Below are 16917 nucleotides of genomic sequence, written 5' to 3'. Positions count from 1 at the left end.
TTGGGGTCGGGGGGGAGACGTATGGGAAATACTGCAATCACTTCTATTACCCGACAAATATCGAGCAGTAGGTTTCGTGAGAAAAGCACCTATCTTTTGTCCAGTCTGTTTACTATACATTGCATGCCCTGGGCAGGTCTTCATGTTCAGGAACAAAGTACACACACACACACACACACACACACACACGCCCCTTTCCGAAACTAAAGGCCCGGGGACTCCCGAGAGGTGGGAGCCCTCGCGACCCAAGCACACAATGGGGGTTGCTTCGCGGTAGCTCGCACCCCACCCCGCAGGCCAGGGTTCGACGCCTCGGGGCCGTTTGGCTCCTCCCCTGCAGTCCTCGGGGGCGCCCCCCCTCCCGCGCTTCCCTCCTCCTCCGCTGGGGAGCCGGAAAACCCGGAGCGAACCGGCCCCGCCGGGCGGCGCATGCTCAGTAGCGAGCAGGTTCAGTTCGCTAGTAGGAAGCTGGAGCGCTACACCGGCGTCGGCGGCGGCACCTCCGGGCAGCCGGATCCTCCGACGACGACCTCGGGCCTTTCCCCTCCCCCGCTCCGCCCCGGCCCCGCTCCGCCCCGGGCCGCTTGCGTTTCGGGGTCCCCGCCGCGCGGAGCGGGCGCCGCGGCCGGAGTGTCCCTCCACACGCCCTCCCCCAGCCGCCGGCCGCGCCGCGGGGCCAGGCCGGGCCCGGGAGCGTAGCCCCGGCGGGCGGCGGCCGCGGCGGAGGGCAGCCCGGGGCGGCGCCGGCGGGCCGGGGAGGGGCGGGGGGGCCCGGCCCCGGGGCGGTGGTGCGGGATGCCGCCGCCGCCGCCTCCGGGCTGCGTTCGCTGTCCGCCGCGGGTGCCCGTGTCGGGTGGCTGGCCGGGCGCGGGCCTCGCCCGTCAGCCGCCTCTGCGGGGCTAGCCCGGCCGCGCGGCGCCCCGAGGGGGCCGGGCCGTCCGGCGGGGCCGCGGGCCTGTTGGGTGCTGCGAGCTCGCCCTCTCGCGGCTCCCCGGCCCGGCCGCCGCCGCCCCTCTCCCCGCCCAGAGGCGCCCCGGGGGCACCATGCAGGCGCAGCAGCTGCCGTACGAGTTCTTCAGCGAGGAGAACGCACCCAAGTGGCGGGGGCTGCTGGTGCCGGCGCTGAAGAAGGTGAGGAGCGCGCGCGGGACCCTGCTTCCCGGCTTGCAGCCCCTGCGAGGGCGCGGGGCCGCGGCCGGGGAAGGGCCGGGGAAGGGCCGGGGAAGGGCCGGGAAGGGCCGGGCCGGGAGGCGGGGCGCGCGCTGGGCCGTCTTTCTTCCCGGCCTGGGAGGCTTCCCCCACGCTCGCCGGCTCGCTGTTGACATTCACCGGGTGTGTGGGAAGGCCTCGGGAAGCCAGGCAGAGTTTGTCCGAATCATCCAGCCTCGGAGAGGTGACTGTCCTGCCCCCCCGACTCGCAGGCAGGAGTTGGGGGAGGCTCAGCTTGCAGCGGAGGTCAAAGCAGGCCACTTTTCCGCCTTGTCCGTCTTGCCCGGGGAACTGCTGTCAGCCTCCAGTTTTAGGTGTCCAGTGTGCTGTTTTCGGTGGGCTCGAGAACGCTCTAGCCACACCGCTGGCTCTGGGTAATTGCAGAGCTCGCCTGCCAGCCGGAACACGGCCTGCTCTGCTCGCCCTCTGTAATCACTCTTCATTCCCCCGGATTCCCCCACTGCCCCGGGGAACAGGGGCGGGTGCACAGGCTACTCCCTCCCCAACCCCCACCCCCCCCCCCCCCCCAGCGTCCGAGAATCTTCATTCTATCTTGCTTTGTTAATTTGGATTTTCAGCCTTTCTGTATTTTTTCAAGTTTGCCACATTGTTATCTAAAGTTGTACACTCCATGATCTGTGCTTTTAAAATGTTTTAGTACATTTAGGAATTGTTGCTACACTTTAAAAGCTTCTAAAGCAACATTGTGACAAACACCAAAGCGTCAGAAACTGATGTGTTTGAACATAAAAACGGTGTTTTTTTGTTTCCCTTTTCCCTTTTCTATAAATAGATTACTTTAGTAGTGTTGCTTAATCCCAATTTCTTGTTGCTCAAAAAATGTTTTTTATGTTATTAAAAATATTTTTGCTCCTACTGAGAGTTGAGATTGTGGTGTACCTTTTGTTCTAAACATTTATACTTTTAAAAACTGTGTCTTAAAAGGTGCCTGATGTTTCCCAAAGGCCAGCAACTTTTACTTTCCCTTTTGCCCTACGCAGCACTCCCCCCCCCCCCCAACAGCTCCTTGGAAGCTTACAGTGGAAACTATTTAGTTAGCCGAATTTGCTCATTTTTTTCAGATATAAGTTACTGACTCTTTTCCTTAAGTGTCTGAGTAAGTAATAGGCATCTCTGTGATACTGTTTTCTAAGAAAACCAGAGAGATGCCATATTCCTTATATACCGTATTCATTAGCTATCCCATCAGGGCTCTCAACTCTTTTTACTTTACCTGTAATCTTGGTGTCCTAGCTTATAAGAGGGGAGTAGGAGGTCTCAGTCATGATAGAAGCCTGGTACTGATGGAGGTGGGGGTGGAGTGGGGAGGAGACAGAGACATTGTTGAGAACATACAGAAGAACTCATAAAACCCAATCTGTTTGGGGCTGTTTGGCTTAGGAGCAAACAACTCCTGTCCCAGGGAACCATCAAGATAGTCTGTTAGTTGAGGGTACTGTGAAGTAATGGAAAGAGCACTGTAGGAGTTGGCAGATCAAGTCTAACTGCCACACTGGTGGCCCTTGCTGAAGCATTTTCCATAGAAGCATTTTGTTTGGCTGGCACAGTGTTCTTTTACAAACTTTTAATGTAATTAGTTGCCAGTATTTAAACGTGGGAGATGTTACGTAAAATCTGAATTTTCAGTTTTTCTTGAAGAATAGGAAGGTCTCTCCCCACTGGGCAAGACCGTAAACTGCTGGAGCTGAGTGAATGGCTTTCCTCTTTAGACTGGGCATGCATCTCCAATTTTTCACAGTCCCCACCGGTCCTCGTTGCCTATTTACATAAACCTGCTTTGACTTGAAGCAGAGATAACCTTGCATGACAGAAGTGATGGGGGGAGGTGGAAGTGTACACAATCTAGCTGATAAGTAAAGATTCTTCCAATTCTTATTTGAGATAGCCTCTGCTCTTGACTCTAAGCCACCTAAGATGAGGTTGAAAATCTATTGCATATCTGGATGCACTCCTGGCAGCTCAGACCTGCATTTTCACCTGCTTGCTAGACATTTCATGTGGATAGCTCCCTATTTTGAACTCTTCCTTTAGACTTATTTTACTGTTTGCAGAAACAAGTGCCCAACTTGTGTTTTCTTACCTGAGGCTCTGTTGTTATGTTATTCTCTTAACCTGGACTGCCCTTTGCCTGGCCAACACTAACTCAGGTGTTTTCTCAAATCCTCAGGGCTGAGTTGGATAGTCTTTATTTTCTTTTAGCAGCAAACCCTAGCACTTCAGTGAGTTGTAAGTTCCTATTTAGCCATCTCCCCCATCCCAGGACTAGATTGGATGGTCCTTGAGAATAGGAATGGTATTTTACCCCTCTTTTTACCCTTCACACATTCAGTGCCTGATACTTATCTAGTAGGCACATAATTTGGCTAAATGGGTGAGGGAATACCCAAACTAAAACCGTCACCTCTCTCCCTTACACTGACTATTTAAAAAATTCCTCTTGATTAGGGCTTTATTATTTTATTTGGTTCAAAACTTTGGAATCATCTCTTACTTCTCTCTTTTACTATTCCTCCCCATACCCAGGCACAGCCTATAGGTTTATTCCGTTTTGACATGTTCTTCTAATCTGTTGCCTTCTACTCTGAGTCTCCTTTCCCACACTACTGTAGATAGCCTCTTAACTAGTTTACTGCCTCTTACCTTTCCCATATCTGTTTTTTGAGATTTCAGAAGTTATAGAACACTTCTGAATATGTTGCACTCTTGTTCTCAACCACTGGTGTCAACATAGGGGGAGGGAGAAAAGGGAGAAGCAAACTGTAAGAGTCTCTTAACTACAGAGAGCAAACTGAGGGTTGCTGGAGGGGTGGTGGGCCAGGGGATGGGCTAAATGGGTGATGGGGATTAAGGAGGGCACTTGAGCATTGAGTGTTACATGTAAGTGATGAATCACTAAAATCTCCTGAAACCAGTATTATACTATATATTAACTAACTAGAATTTAAATAAAAACTTAAACACACACACACACACACACACACAAACAATTGATAAATTTTGAGGGCATAAGATGAGGTACACAGTCTTTAGCATGGAATTGGTGGTGATCAGTGATCTGGCTTCATCCTGCTTTTCTGACTGGATTGCTTACCATAATATTTCATATTCTTTATGCTTCAGCTAAACTGGATGACTGCTTTTCCTGGATATGTGCAGAATGTTTCACTATATCAATCTAAGTCCTATCTTATCTATTGCACAAATATGTCATGCTTACTACAGACCAGGTAATGCCCTTGGCACTAAGGATAAAAAAGTAAATGACATCATCCAGAAATGACTAAGTTAGAGCAGGGTGGGAAGGGGCAGAGGATGAGTTTGGAGAGGAAACTGGTTTATAGAGAAATTTTTTAATATTAAGCTAAGCAGTTTGAATTTTTTCTTGAGGGGATGAAAATCAGTTTGGAATTTTAGAAAATTCACTTTGGCTATAGAATAGAAAATGCATTGGAAAAGAATGAGACCAGAGGTAAGGAGAAAAGTTAGAAGGCTAGTTTAGTTTAGTAGTCCAGCCAAGAGATGATATACATTTGAATTAAGGGTGCATTTGAACTAAGAGATGTAGGGATGGATTTTGAGAGATGTAGGGCACGTGATAAGAGAGCAGGAAGAGTCTTAAGTTTCTGGTTTGTGTACCTTTAGTCAAGACAGGATGGAGGAGGAGAAGCTCCTGGGGGTGGAGAGAGTGGCATAAAAACACATTTGGGACATGTTGATTTAAAAGATGGCTTATCCAGGTGGACTTGTCAAAGCTGGCAGTTGGTTGTTGGTATCTGCCGCCGCAGATTTGGGACTGCTAGGGGTGTAAGTAAAGGCTTAAGAATAGATGAAGCCTTGGGCAGCCCCGGTGGCACAGCGGTTTAGCACCGCCTGCAGCCCAGGGCGTGATCCTGGAGACCATGGATCGAGTCCCACGTCAGGCTCTGTATGATGCCTGCTTCTCCCTCTGCCTTTGTCTCTGCCTCTCTCTCTCTCTCTGTCTCTATGAATAAATAAATTAAAAATCTTAAAAAAAAAAAAAAGAATAGATGAAGCCTTGGGGCACTTGGATGGCACAATCATTTAAGCGTCCGACTCTTGGTTTCAGCTCAGGTCATGATCTCATTGTCGTGAGATCCAGCCCCACGTTGGGCTCCAAGCTCAGTGCAGAGTTTGCTTGAAATGCTCTCCTTTTTTTTCTGCCTCTCCTGCTTCTTCTCTCTCAAATAAGTCTTAAAAAAAAAAAAAAAAAGATGAAGCCTTTATCCATACAAAGACTTACACCTAGATGTTCGTGACAGCTCTGTTCATGGAATCAACCCAAATGTCCACTAACGGTGAATGAATAAACAAATTGTGAAATAGTCCTACATTGGAATACTACTTGGTGATAAAAAGGAATGAATTATTGACACAAATGACAATATGGCTGAATCTCCAAAATAATTAAGCCAGCTCAAAAAAGAGTATATACTATATAACTATGTAAAATTCTTGAAATTGAAAACTCATCTACAGTGACAAAAAGGTCAGTGGTTGTTTTTGGGGAAGGCTTTTGTGTTCATTTGTTGATTATACTGATAGTTTCAGGGATATATACATTTGTTAAAATTTAACAGATTGTATAACTCAGGTGTGTGGAATTTGTTGAATGAAGACAAAAAACAGGTTTTGAAAGAGTAATTTGGTTAGAGAGTCTGCATTTTTATTTTTATTTTTTTAAGAGTGCATTTTTAAACACTGCTGTGCTACTTCTAGCAGGGGTGATGGCAACCTTTTTTCTGTGTTGGAGAGGAAAGAAATAAAGTTGGGTTTGTATGTTGTGGGGCAGGGAGTTCATGACAGGTAGTCTCTGTTTTCATATTGAAACAAAAGGCAAGAATCTTTACATAGAGTGAGGAAAGAGAAATGAGTAAGGAGTTTAAGAAGCAGGGTGAAGTTTTGGAATTGCTGTTAGGGATTGTGGAGAAGGAGCCAGCCAGTGAATTAGAAAGGAATTGCTGAGCAGTGCTGAGTGTGGAGACCATAAACTTGGAGTATCATTAATTGGTCTGGTTATGAGATTTCCTCCAGCAGCACTCATCAGTTTAGGTAGAGGGGGTACAGATCAAGAATTGGTAGCAGGTGGTTGCAATAGAGACTAAGGATAGCAGTATTTCAAATGATAGGAGGTAAAGCTGTAAGACAGGTCGTGGAGGTTTAAATGAAAGCTCCCATGGGGATGCCTGGGTGGGTCAACATTTGAGCATCTGCCTTCGGCTCAGGGTGTGATCATGGGTCTAGAGATCAAGTCCTGCATTGGGCTCCCTGCGAGCAGCCTACTTTGCTTCTCCCTCTGCCTACATCTCTACTTCTCTCTCTGTGTCTCTCATGAATAAATAAATAAAATCTTTAAAAAAAAAAAAAAAGGCGGCTCCCATGGATTAGGAATCCTGATGAGTTGGAAGAGGAGGGTAGGGTAGTGAGAGCAGATCGGGGATTATGAGTAGAAATGACAATTATACTTTAGCATTTTAAGATTCCAGAGATGAGAGAAATAAGACAGTTAGGAGCTCCAGAGTTGGTGTATTGAATGATGGATTGGAGTACTCTATACATATGGATGATGACGAAGTCCAAGGATTATGGCATATGTTGTAGTGGAAAGGAAGACTCTAATCCAGCAATGGCAGTGAGGTCCAGAAATTACAGCAGTGAGGATGCTTCAGCCAAAAATAATGTAAGTGACAACTACTCCCTATTTTCCATAATGTATTTTATTTCACAACTGTGGGTAGAATAGGAAAGAACTTTGCACTTTATTTTTGAATTTTTTTGTCCTTTTTTACCCAACATTTTATTATGAAAATTTCAGCTCATCACCTAGGTTCTATAATTTACATTTTACTGTTTGCTTTATCACATGCCTATCCTTTCCTCCCTCCATCCACCAATCCATCTTACATTTTCATGCATTTCAAAGTTAGTTACAGGTATCAGTACATTTTATCCCTAAACACTTAAGTATGCATGTTATTAACTATAGTTCAGTGTGTTTTTACAGTTCTTTTTGGTTTTTAGGTAAAATATAATGTACAGTGGAATGTACAAATGTTAATTGTACCATTTGATGAGTTTTGACCAATAGAATCCCAAGCCTCTATCAAGATATCAGACATTACTATCACTACTGAAGTTTCCCTCATGTGCCTTACCTGTCGATCCCTGCAACTGTTCTGATCTTTTATCCTCCTACCATAGATTAATCATACCTATTCTAGAACATCATATTAATAGAATCATATAGTATATGTTTTTGGTAAGGCTTTGTGGTTGTGTTTATCAGAAATTCAGTCCATTTTTCTATCATAGGATTGTGTCAGAGTTTATCAAGTGGTTAGATACCTGGGAGGTTTCCAGTTTGAGGCTATTATGAATAGTGTTTCGATGAATGTTCTTATTATACAAGTTTTTTTTTTTTGGTAGGACTACGTTTTCATTTCTCTTGGGTAAATACTGTTAGGTAAATGGCTTATAGAGTGTCTGTTTAGTTTTCTAAGAAACTGCCAGACTTTTTCTCAAAGTGATTGTACCTTTTATATTCCCATCAACAATGTATGAGAGTTCTAGTTGCTCCACATTTTGATGTTATTAGTCTTTAATTTTAGTTGCTGTGATGGGTGTGCAGTGGTCATGGTGGTTTTAATTTGCATTATCCTGGTGACTGATATTAAACACCTTTTCATGTTCTTATTGGCCATTCTTATGTCTTCCTTTGAATGGTGTCTGCATAAATCTGTTGCCCATTTTAAATTTTGAGTTTTTAGTATTGAGTCATAAGAGTTCTTTGTATGTCTTGGATAACTTGTTTATCAGAAAGATGTTTTATGAATATAAACATATTCTGTCCTATGGCTTGTTTATTTGTTCTCCTAATGGTGTTTTTTGATGAGCAGATTTTTAAATATCAAAGGAGTCAAATTTATTAGGTTTTTTTTTTTTTTTTTTTTTTTTTTGGTCATTGCTCTGTAAGAACCCCCTGCCTGCCACCAAATCATGAAATAATTCCCTAATGTTGTTTTCTAAAGAAACTTTATAGTTTTAGCTTAATAGTGCTCGCTTTGGCAGCACATATACTAAAATCCGAAGTTTTAGCTTTTATATAATCTGTGGTCCCTATCAGGTTAATTATTGTGTATAAGTGGGAATTGATTCTTTTTTTATGCTGAGATCTAGTTATTATAGAACTATGTGTTGAAGAGATTTTCCTTTCCCTGTTGGACTGTGATGCTTTTATGAAAACTAATTGAATATATATCATATATATTTATGTGAATGTATATTCAAACATTTTCAGTCTATCCCAGTGGTCAGTTTGTTTATATCAGTACCATACTTTTGGTTACTGTGGATTCAATAAGTCTTGAAGTTAGGTAGTGTTAAGTCCTCCAATTTTGTTCTTCTTTTAAAATATTCTTTTAGTGTTTCTAGATTTGGATTTCACTATAAATTTCTACCAAAATATCTTGGTGAGATTTTGATTGTGATTGCATTGAGTCTATAGATTGATCACTATGGAGAGTTGACACCTTAACAGTATTAAATCTTTGGGTCCATGAACATGGTATATCTCTCCATTTATATAGACTTTTAAATTTCTTTCTTTCTTTCTTTCTTTCTTTCTTTCTTTCTTTCTTTCTTTCTTTCTTTCTTTCTTCTTTCTTCTTTCTTTCTTTCTTCCTTCCTTCCTTCCTTCCTTCCTTCCTTCCTTCCTTCCTTCCTTCCTTCCTTCCGAAAGGATAAGCACCAGCAGGGGAAGGGGCAGAGGGAGAAAGAGAAGCAGACTCCCCACTTGAGCAGGGAGCCTAATTGTGAGGCTTGATTTCAGCACCCTGGGATCATGACCTGAGCTGAAGGCACCCCAAGAGTTTTTAATTTCTGTCAGCAACACTTTGTAGTTTTCAATGGAGAAGTCTTAGATGTCTTTGGTTAAGTTTAACCCTAAGTATTTTGTGTTTTGATGCTATTGTAAATTGTTTTAGAATTTTTTCTATTTTTTTTTTTAAGATTTTATTTATTTTGAGACAGAGCATGCATGGGAGCATGTGGTGGGGTGAGGGACAGAGGGAGAGAAGGAGGAAGATAAGCAGACTCCCCACTGAGCAGGGAGCCCATTGAGATCATGATCTGAGCTGAAATCAACTGGTTGAGCCATCCAGCTACCCCTAGAATTTTATTTCCTAATTGTCACAAATATGCAAACATAAAGCTGCTTTTTATATGTTGAGGTCATATCCTTTGATTTTGCTGGTAGTTGTAGTTCCACAGAATTTTCTATGTGATTATGTCATCTGTAACTACAGACAATCCAAAATTAATTAATTAATTAATTAATTAATTAATTAATTAATTTTCCTTTCCTTATTTTACTGGCTACGACCTCCATTAAATGTTGAATGAAAGTAGTGAGAGTGGTCATCTGTTTTTATAGCTGAGTTTTACAGATGAGGAAATGATCCTTAGAGAGGCAGACTGCTCAAGATCTTAAAACTAATACAGGATAGAATTAGGATTTGAACCTGAGTCTGTCCGGCTTCAAAGACAACTCTTTCTACTGTACTGTATTGCTTCCTTTGAGTAGGCGGTATAATACAGTACAGTGGTGGTTTAATTATCTTGCACCTTAGATTTTAGGAAAGAGAAGTGCCTTAGAATTCAGAAGACTGAATGAAGAGGGCTTTGAAATCCCTTGCTTTAAGCTGAGAAGCTCAGCCTTTTTATGCATTAGGGCTCTGCATAGGATGACATTTGGAAAAGGGGTTCTGCTGCATAAAAAATTAAGAATTTTAAGGGCACTAGTTAATGGAAAGCTAGCATAGACCACAAAGGAGGGGGCTGAGAAGTAAAGGCTTGGGGTGGCAATAGGAAGCTTGGAGACTATCCTGTGTGTTTATGTTTGGGAGTGACAGAAGTGATGTTTTAAGTGGAAAGGGAATTAAGTGAGGATGAGGAGGAAGTATTCAAGGATTTGTGGTGGCTTGGAGTCTAAGAGGAGCTCAGCTTTTTAGGAGTTCTGAGTAGCTGGAGACTAGAGCATGGGGCCAGATCTTGTGAGCAGTGAGGAACCAATGAAAGCCACCACTGTGGCTTGAAAGGTTTCAAGCAGGATATTGACAATTAGATATGAATTTTTTAAAAAGATTTTATCATACGAGCAAGTGGGGGGGGGGCAGAGGGAGAGGGAGAGAGAGAATCTTAAGCAAACTCTCTGCTGACCATGTAGCCTGATAATGGGGCTCAATCTCATAACCTTGAGATTGTGACCTGAGTGGAAACCAGGAGTCAGAGGCTTAACCGACTGAGTCACCCAGGTGCCTCTAGGTGTGAATTTTGAAGGCTCACTGGCTGCTCTGTGGAACATACATTACATAGTAGTAGAACCGTAGGCAGGAAGGCTAGTTAGGATGGGATGATGGTGGTTTTGACCAGGGCAACAGCTGTGGGGATAGAGAAAAGTGGACAGATTTCAGATGCAGAAGTAGAATGATGATTGAATGGTAGAGTAGTGAGAGAGAGAGAAATCAAAACTTATTCTTCACTTTCTGGCTTAGAGGTCTAAGTAGTAATGGGATGAAAAAGGACATACCAGGAGAGGAGCATCTTAGGAGAAGAAGAACTAAGAAGCCTTCAGTACTCTGGGAATGAGAGGGTGTGAGAGGATTGTGTTAGAAGGGGTTTACAGTTAGAGGATAGCCAAGTGTGGCAGGAATGGAAAGTGTCGTTGAACTGTCCTCAGGAATTATAGGCAGGCAACAACCTGAAAGCTCTGATAATGTATTTCAAAGTACATTTCAAATACCATTTTCTCCATAAAGGAGGAGTAGAAACACTACAACTCCATCCCCTAAGGAGAATGAATCTCTTGGTTTACTTAGGACTCTATACCTCTATTTTAGTACTTAGTGAGTCTGCCCTTCAAAGTTTGCATCTATGGCTTCTGTCTTTCTCTATATTGGGAAGTACCTCAACAATAGGATCCTATATTCCCTAAAATGCTTAGCATATTTTCTCACGTATAGCTGATGCTCAGGACGTATTTGTTGAATGGCATGTGCTTCTGAGTCTGTCCCTTCAAGTTAGGTGTTGGTTGACACCTTCAACTTCAAAGGACATCGGAATTGCCATGTTCAGCATATACCATTTTAGCAAATAGGTAAGCAAATACTGTATTTTAGAAATAATTCATTTTAAATGGCTATATATACGTATATATTCATACATGCATGCCCAGTGTGAAGCCCAATGTGGGGCTTGAACTCACAACCCTGAGATCAAGACCTGGGCTGATATCAAGAGTTGGATGCTTAACAGACCACCCAGGTGCCTCGAAATGGCTAAGTTTTTTTTTTTTTTTTTTAAAGTGTGTAATGCAGGGGAGAAGCAGATGCCAAAATGGGGTTGGGTGTGCAAGTATTTATTAGAAGTACTTGTGAGAGAAAATGGGGAAGGAGTTAGGGAGAGTCTTTAGACTATGATGCAAGTCTGACTCCCAAGTGAAGGAGAGAGAGAGAGGTAAGGGAGGAAGGAACTTTGGGTGAAAGTGTCTGACACTTTCAGTGCAGTTCTAAGGAAAGTTCTTGGGTGAGAGTTGCCTGTCACAGGGACTCTTCGTTTCCCAGGAATAAGCCTGCCTTAGTTTGCCTGCCTTGCTCAGTCCCTGACTGGTAGCTGCCACCTGAGCGCAGCCTCTGTACGAGCACCGTGATGGATCTCTGAATGCAGCAGCTGGAGTCCTCAGTCAGTTATCTTCCCTGGAGTTCAAGATTTGAGAGACTCCTTCTCGTAGCCAGCCAGAGTCACCTCTGTAGCTATAAATTGCCTGATTTGGGATAATCAGTTACAATCTTCCACCACTTCAAGGGGGACTTCCCCCTGCCCCCAAGCCCTTTATGCTGTAAAAAGGGGAAAAAAAAATCTATCTATCTATCTATCTATCTATCATCTATCTATCTATCTATCTATCTTAGGGTGAGTTTTATTTTTTTTAATTTTTATTTTTTTAAAGATTTTATTTATTTATTCATGAGAGAGAGAGAGAGGCAGAGAGGCAGAGACACAGGCAGAGAGAGAAGCAGGCTCCATGCAGGGAGCCCGATGCGGGACCCGATCCCAGGTCTCCAGGAGCACACCCTGGGCCAAAGGCAGGCACCAAACCACCAAGCCATCCACGGATCCCCACTTAGGGTGAGTTTTAAAAGTCAAAACTTAATTATCGTTCATATTAGTAGTACACAGTTTGCTTTAGTAGTTGTCAAGTAAAGTTCACATTTCACATTCAAGTTTATCTTGTAATTAAACCTTTAATGTACAAAACCACAAACAAAGCAGTAAAAGCAAAAGAAAACAATGCGAATGATACCCATATTACTCTACTATATGAACTAGGAGCACTTCAGCACTACCTTAAGTGGTCCACTATCCAACATGAAGATGACTGCTTGTTGATTTTCCTTTCTAGATTTGGGCTACCTCAGAGGCAGACAAGCACAGATCAGTACAAGAAATTCATCAAAAAGTCAAATTCTGGTCACTTCCCATTGGGGTTAGGAGTATACATAGGGGAAAAATTTAAAGTTTGAGTTTTATGGACCCTGAACTACTTAGATATTATTTTTAAAATGCATATTTTAAAAGTGTAACAGGAAGATGATTTTGAAAAAAATTTTTTAATGTTGCTTCCTGCTGATTTGACTGGTTTGGTTTTATTCACTAAATTTGTGGAGCTCTTACTGTATGGCAAGCATTATGGATATGCAATTCAAAATAAAAAAATTTGTTTCTCTGAAACTTGTATCTGGTGATAAAACATAAGTCTATACTCTCCCCCTATACCTTAAAGCATCCCAATTGCAAATAGGATTGACCTTAGTATATAGAAAGGAATTTGACAGTTCAGGGTTCAAAATAGATAATAAATAGATCTTGAGAGAAAAAGAAAAGTGGAGTTTTTCATTAACAGAGACTTTCTGTAATAAGCTAATAATTCTAGTTGCTCATTTATATGCCCAAAGTAAAGTTTTCCCTTTCTATATAGATACGATTCATTTTCTATTTTACTTATAATCTAAATCATTTGCAAGTAAATTGATTTCTATGTATGGCCAAATAATTTGTAATGGAATGCACTAACTGATAATTACTTTTACACCTGTTTTTGTTAAGGACTTTGGTAGGATTCTGATTTTTGTACATACACTTAATAACTCTCTTAATTTTAAATATATGTAACATAAAATTAGCCATCTTTACTGTTCTTAAGTGTATAATTCAGTGCCAATAACTACATTCACAGTGTTGCGCAACCATCGCCACTATTTCCAAAACTTTTTCATCATCCCAAACAGAAACTCTGCACAAATTAAGCAATAGCTCTCCACTTCCCTCTCCCTCAGCCCCTGGTAACCTCTAATCTACTTTCTGCCTCTGTGAATTTGCCTATTCTAGATATTTCATGTACGTGGAATCATACAATATTTGTTCTTTTGTGTCTGACTTCACAGTATAATGTCTTCAAGGTTCATTCATATTGTAGCATGTATCAGAATTTCATTCTTTCTTAGGGTTGAATAATATTCCATTGTATGTTTATATCACATTTTGTTTATCCATTCACCTATTGATGGACATTTGGGTTGTTTCTGTCTTTTTGCTATTGTGAACAATGCTACAATGAACATGGGTATACAGACACCTGAATCTTGTTTTCAGTTCTTTTGGGTATATATCTAGAAGTGGAATTGCTGGGTCATTTGGAAATGCTATGTTTATCTTTATGAGGAACTGCCATACTGTTTTCCATAGCAGCCATTTTACATTCCCACCAGTAACACACAATGGTTCTAATTTCTCCACATCCTCACCTATACTTCTTATTTTTTGTTTTTTCTTTTAAAAATTGCTATCTTAGTTTGGTATGACATGATAGCTCATTGTGCTTTTGGTTTGTATTTCCCTTATGATTAATGATATTGAGCATTTTCTCATGTGTTTATTGGCCATCTCTAGATCTTCTTTATAAAAAATGTCTATTCAAATCCATTGCCCATTTTTAAAATTAGATTGTATTTTTGTTAAGTTTTAGTAAATCATTAGATGTCCTTTTTTTTTTTTTAAGTGGGCTCCATGCTGTGTTTGAACTCACAACCCTGAGATCAAGACCTGAGCTGAAACCAACAGCCAGACACTTAACCAATGGAGCCACCCAGGCACCCCTATTTTTCTTGATGATAGACCCATTCAAACCCAACCATGTTGTGTTATTCAATTTCTTGATAATGTCCTTGCATAAAAAATTTTATTTTTTCTTGCATTGTTCATGCTTTTAATGTCATATCTAAAAATCTTTTGCCAAATCCAACATCATGAAGATTTATCCCTAAGTTTTATTCTAGGAGGTTTATGGTTTTAGCACTTATATTTAGGTCATTGATTTATTTTGGGTTAAATTTTGTATATGGTGTGAGTTAGGTGTCCATTTTTATTTAGCATAATGCTTCAGAGGTCCATCTATGTTGTAGCAGATGGCAAATTTTCATTCTTTTTTATGGCTAAATAGTATTTCTTTATATCACAATTTCTTTATCCATCCATCTGTGGACACTTAGTTTGTTTCCATATCCTAGCTAATATAAATAAAGCTGCAGTGAACATGCTAGTGCATATAACTTGAAGTTAGTGTTTTTGTTTTCTTTTTTAAATTTTTTGAGGAACCTCCATACTGTTTTCCATAGTGGCCCTACCAACATACATGCCCACCAGTGATGCACAAGACTTCCCTTTTCTCTACATCCTTGCCAACATTTGTTATTTCTTGTCTTCTAATTTTTAAAATTTTATTTTTAAGTAATCTCTATACCCAATATGGGGCTTGAACTTGCCACCCTAAAATCAAGAGTAGCAAATTCTACCAACCGAGCCAGCCAGGCTCCCCTCTTGTCTTTTTAATAGTAGCTATTCTGACAGGTGTGAAGTGATATCTCATTTTGACTTTGATTTGTACTTTCCTGATGATGAATGTTGTTTAGCATCTTTTCATGTACCCATTTGGCTGTCTGTCATCTTTGGAAAAGCATCTATTTAGATCTTCTGCCCATTTTTATTTATTTATTTATTTAATTTATTTATTTATTTATTTATTTATTGATTTGGGGGAGGCTGTTGGGTTGTATGGGTTCTTTATATAATTTGGATATTTGTTCCTTATCAGGTATATGATTTACAAATATTTTCTTCCATTTAAATGGTTGCTTTTACATTTTGCTGTGCAGAAGCTTTTTTAGTATGGTATAGTCCCACTTACTTATTTTTGCTTTTGGTGTCACATTCAGAAAAACTTTGCCAAGACCAATATTAAGGAGATTGCTTTCTATGTTTTCTTCTAGGAGTTTTATGGTTTCAGGTCTTATGTTCAAGTCTTTTTTTTTTTTAATATTTATTTATTCATTCAGAGAGAGAGACAGAGACAGAGACATAGGCAGAGGGAGAAGCAGGCTCCATGCAGGGAGCCTGACTTGGTACTTGATCCTGAGACTCCAGGGCCACACCCTGGGCCGAAGGCCGGCACTAAACTGCTGAGCCATCCAGGGATCCCCTCAAGTCTTTTTTAAATTATTTTATTTTATTTTTTTAATTTAATTTAATTTTTTGTTCATGTCTTTAATCCATTTTTAGTTAATTGGACAGCCACATGCAAAAGAATGATTGTTATCTTGTATCATACACAGAAATTAACTAAAAATGGATTAAAGGCTTGTCCTTTCCCCATTGTATGTTCTTGGTTCCTTTGTTATAAATTAATTGGCCAGTATGCATGGGTTTATTTCTGGGCTCTCTAGATTGTTCCATTGATCTTTGTGTGTGTTTTTATTGCAGTGCCATTCTGTTATTAATAAGTATTATAGCTTTGTAATATAGTTTAAAATCAGGGCACATGATATCTACAGTTGTTTTGTTTTGTTGAAGATTTTATTTATTCATGAGAGATAGAGAGAAAGGGGAGAAACAGGCTCCCTGCAAGGAGCCCGACATGAGACTTGATCATGAGATCACGCCCTGAGCCAAAGGCTGCTGAGCTATCCAGGTGTCCCTGTTTTGTTTTGTTTTGTTTTTTGATCCCTACAGTTTTGTTCTTCTTTCTCAAGATTACATTGCCTAGGTTACAAAACCTATAGGGTTTTTTCTAGTTCCATTTTAGGACTATTATTGTATAAATTTTAGGATTATTTATTGTATTTCTTTGAAAAATGCCATTGGTGGGGCACCTGGCTGGCTCAGTCGGTTAGGTGTCTGACTCTTGGTTTTGGCTCAGGTCATGGTATCAGGGTCATGGGATTGACCCCCCCCCCCCCACCTTTGGGCTCTATGCTGAGCACAGTCTTCTTCAGGTTCTCTCCTGCCCCTCTCCCCACTTGTCCTCAACTCTCTCTCAAAGTGTTTTTTAAAATGCCATTGGAATTTTGATAGATATTGCTTTGAATCTGTAGATTGTTTTGAGTAGCATGAACATTGTAATAATATTGATTCTTCCTGTCCATAAGTGTAGAATAACTTTCCATTTGTGTCTTCTTCAATTTCTTTTATTAATGTTTTATAGTTTTCAATTATTCTTCCTCCTCTTTGGTTAAATTTATTCCTAGGTATTTTATTCTTTCTGATGCAATTGTAAGTGGG

The 16917-nt window shown here is 41.2% G+C and overlaps 1 protein-coding gene across 3 annotated transcripts in view; it reads left to right on the top strand.

The window, feature by feature from the left end:
* Positions 1-919: 919 nt before the first annotated feature.
* Positions 920-16917, top strand: part of SOS1 (SOS Ras/Rac guanine nucleotide exchange factor 1) — a 146482-nt gene continuing 130484 nt past the window's right edge. Inside the window, exon 1 of one of the 3 annotated variants that reach the window (XM_049095776.1) lies at positions 920-1131. In XM_049095776.1, the coding sequence (XP_048951733.1) occupies positions 1045-1131 (87 nt within the window). In that variant the 5' untranslated portion in view covers positions 920-1044. The remainder of the gene's footprint in view (positions 1132-16917) is intronic. The other 2 variants (XM_025454107.3, XM_025454108.3) reach the window with 2 other exon arrangements.

Source organism: Canis lupus, chromosome 17 (genome assembly GCF_003254725.2).
Source record: "Canis lupus dingo isolate Sandy chromosome 17, ASM325472v2, whole genome shotgun sequence".
In the NCBI taxonomy this organism is placed as follows: Eukaryota; Metazoa; Chordata; class Mammalia; order Carnivora; family Canidae; genus Canis; species Canis lupus.
Note: the sequence above shows the minus strand (reverse complement) of the source record. Positions and strands in the feature narration are given on the sequence as shown.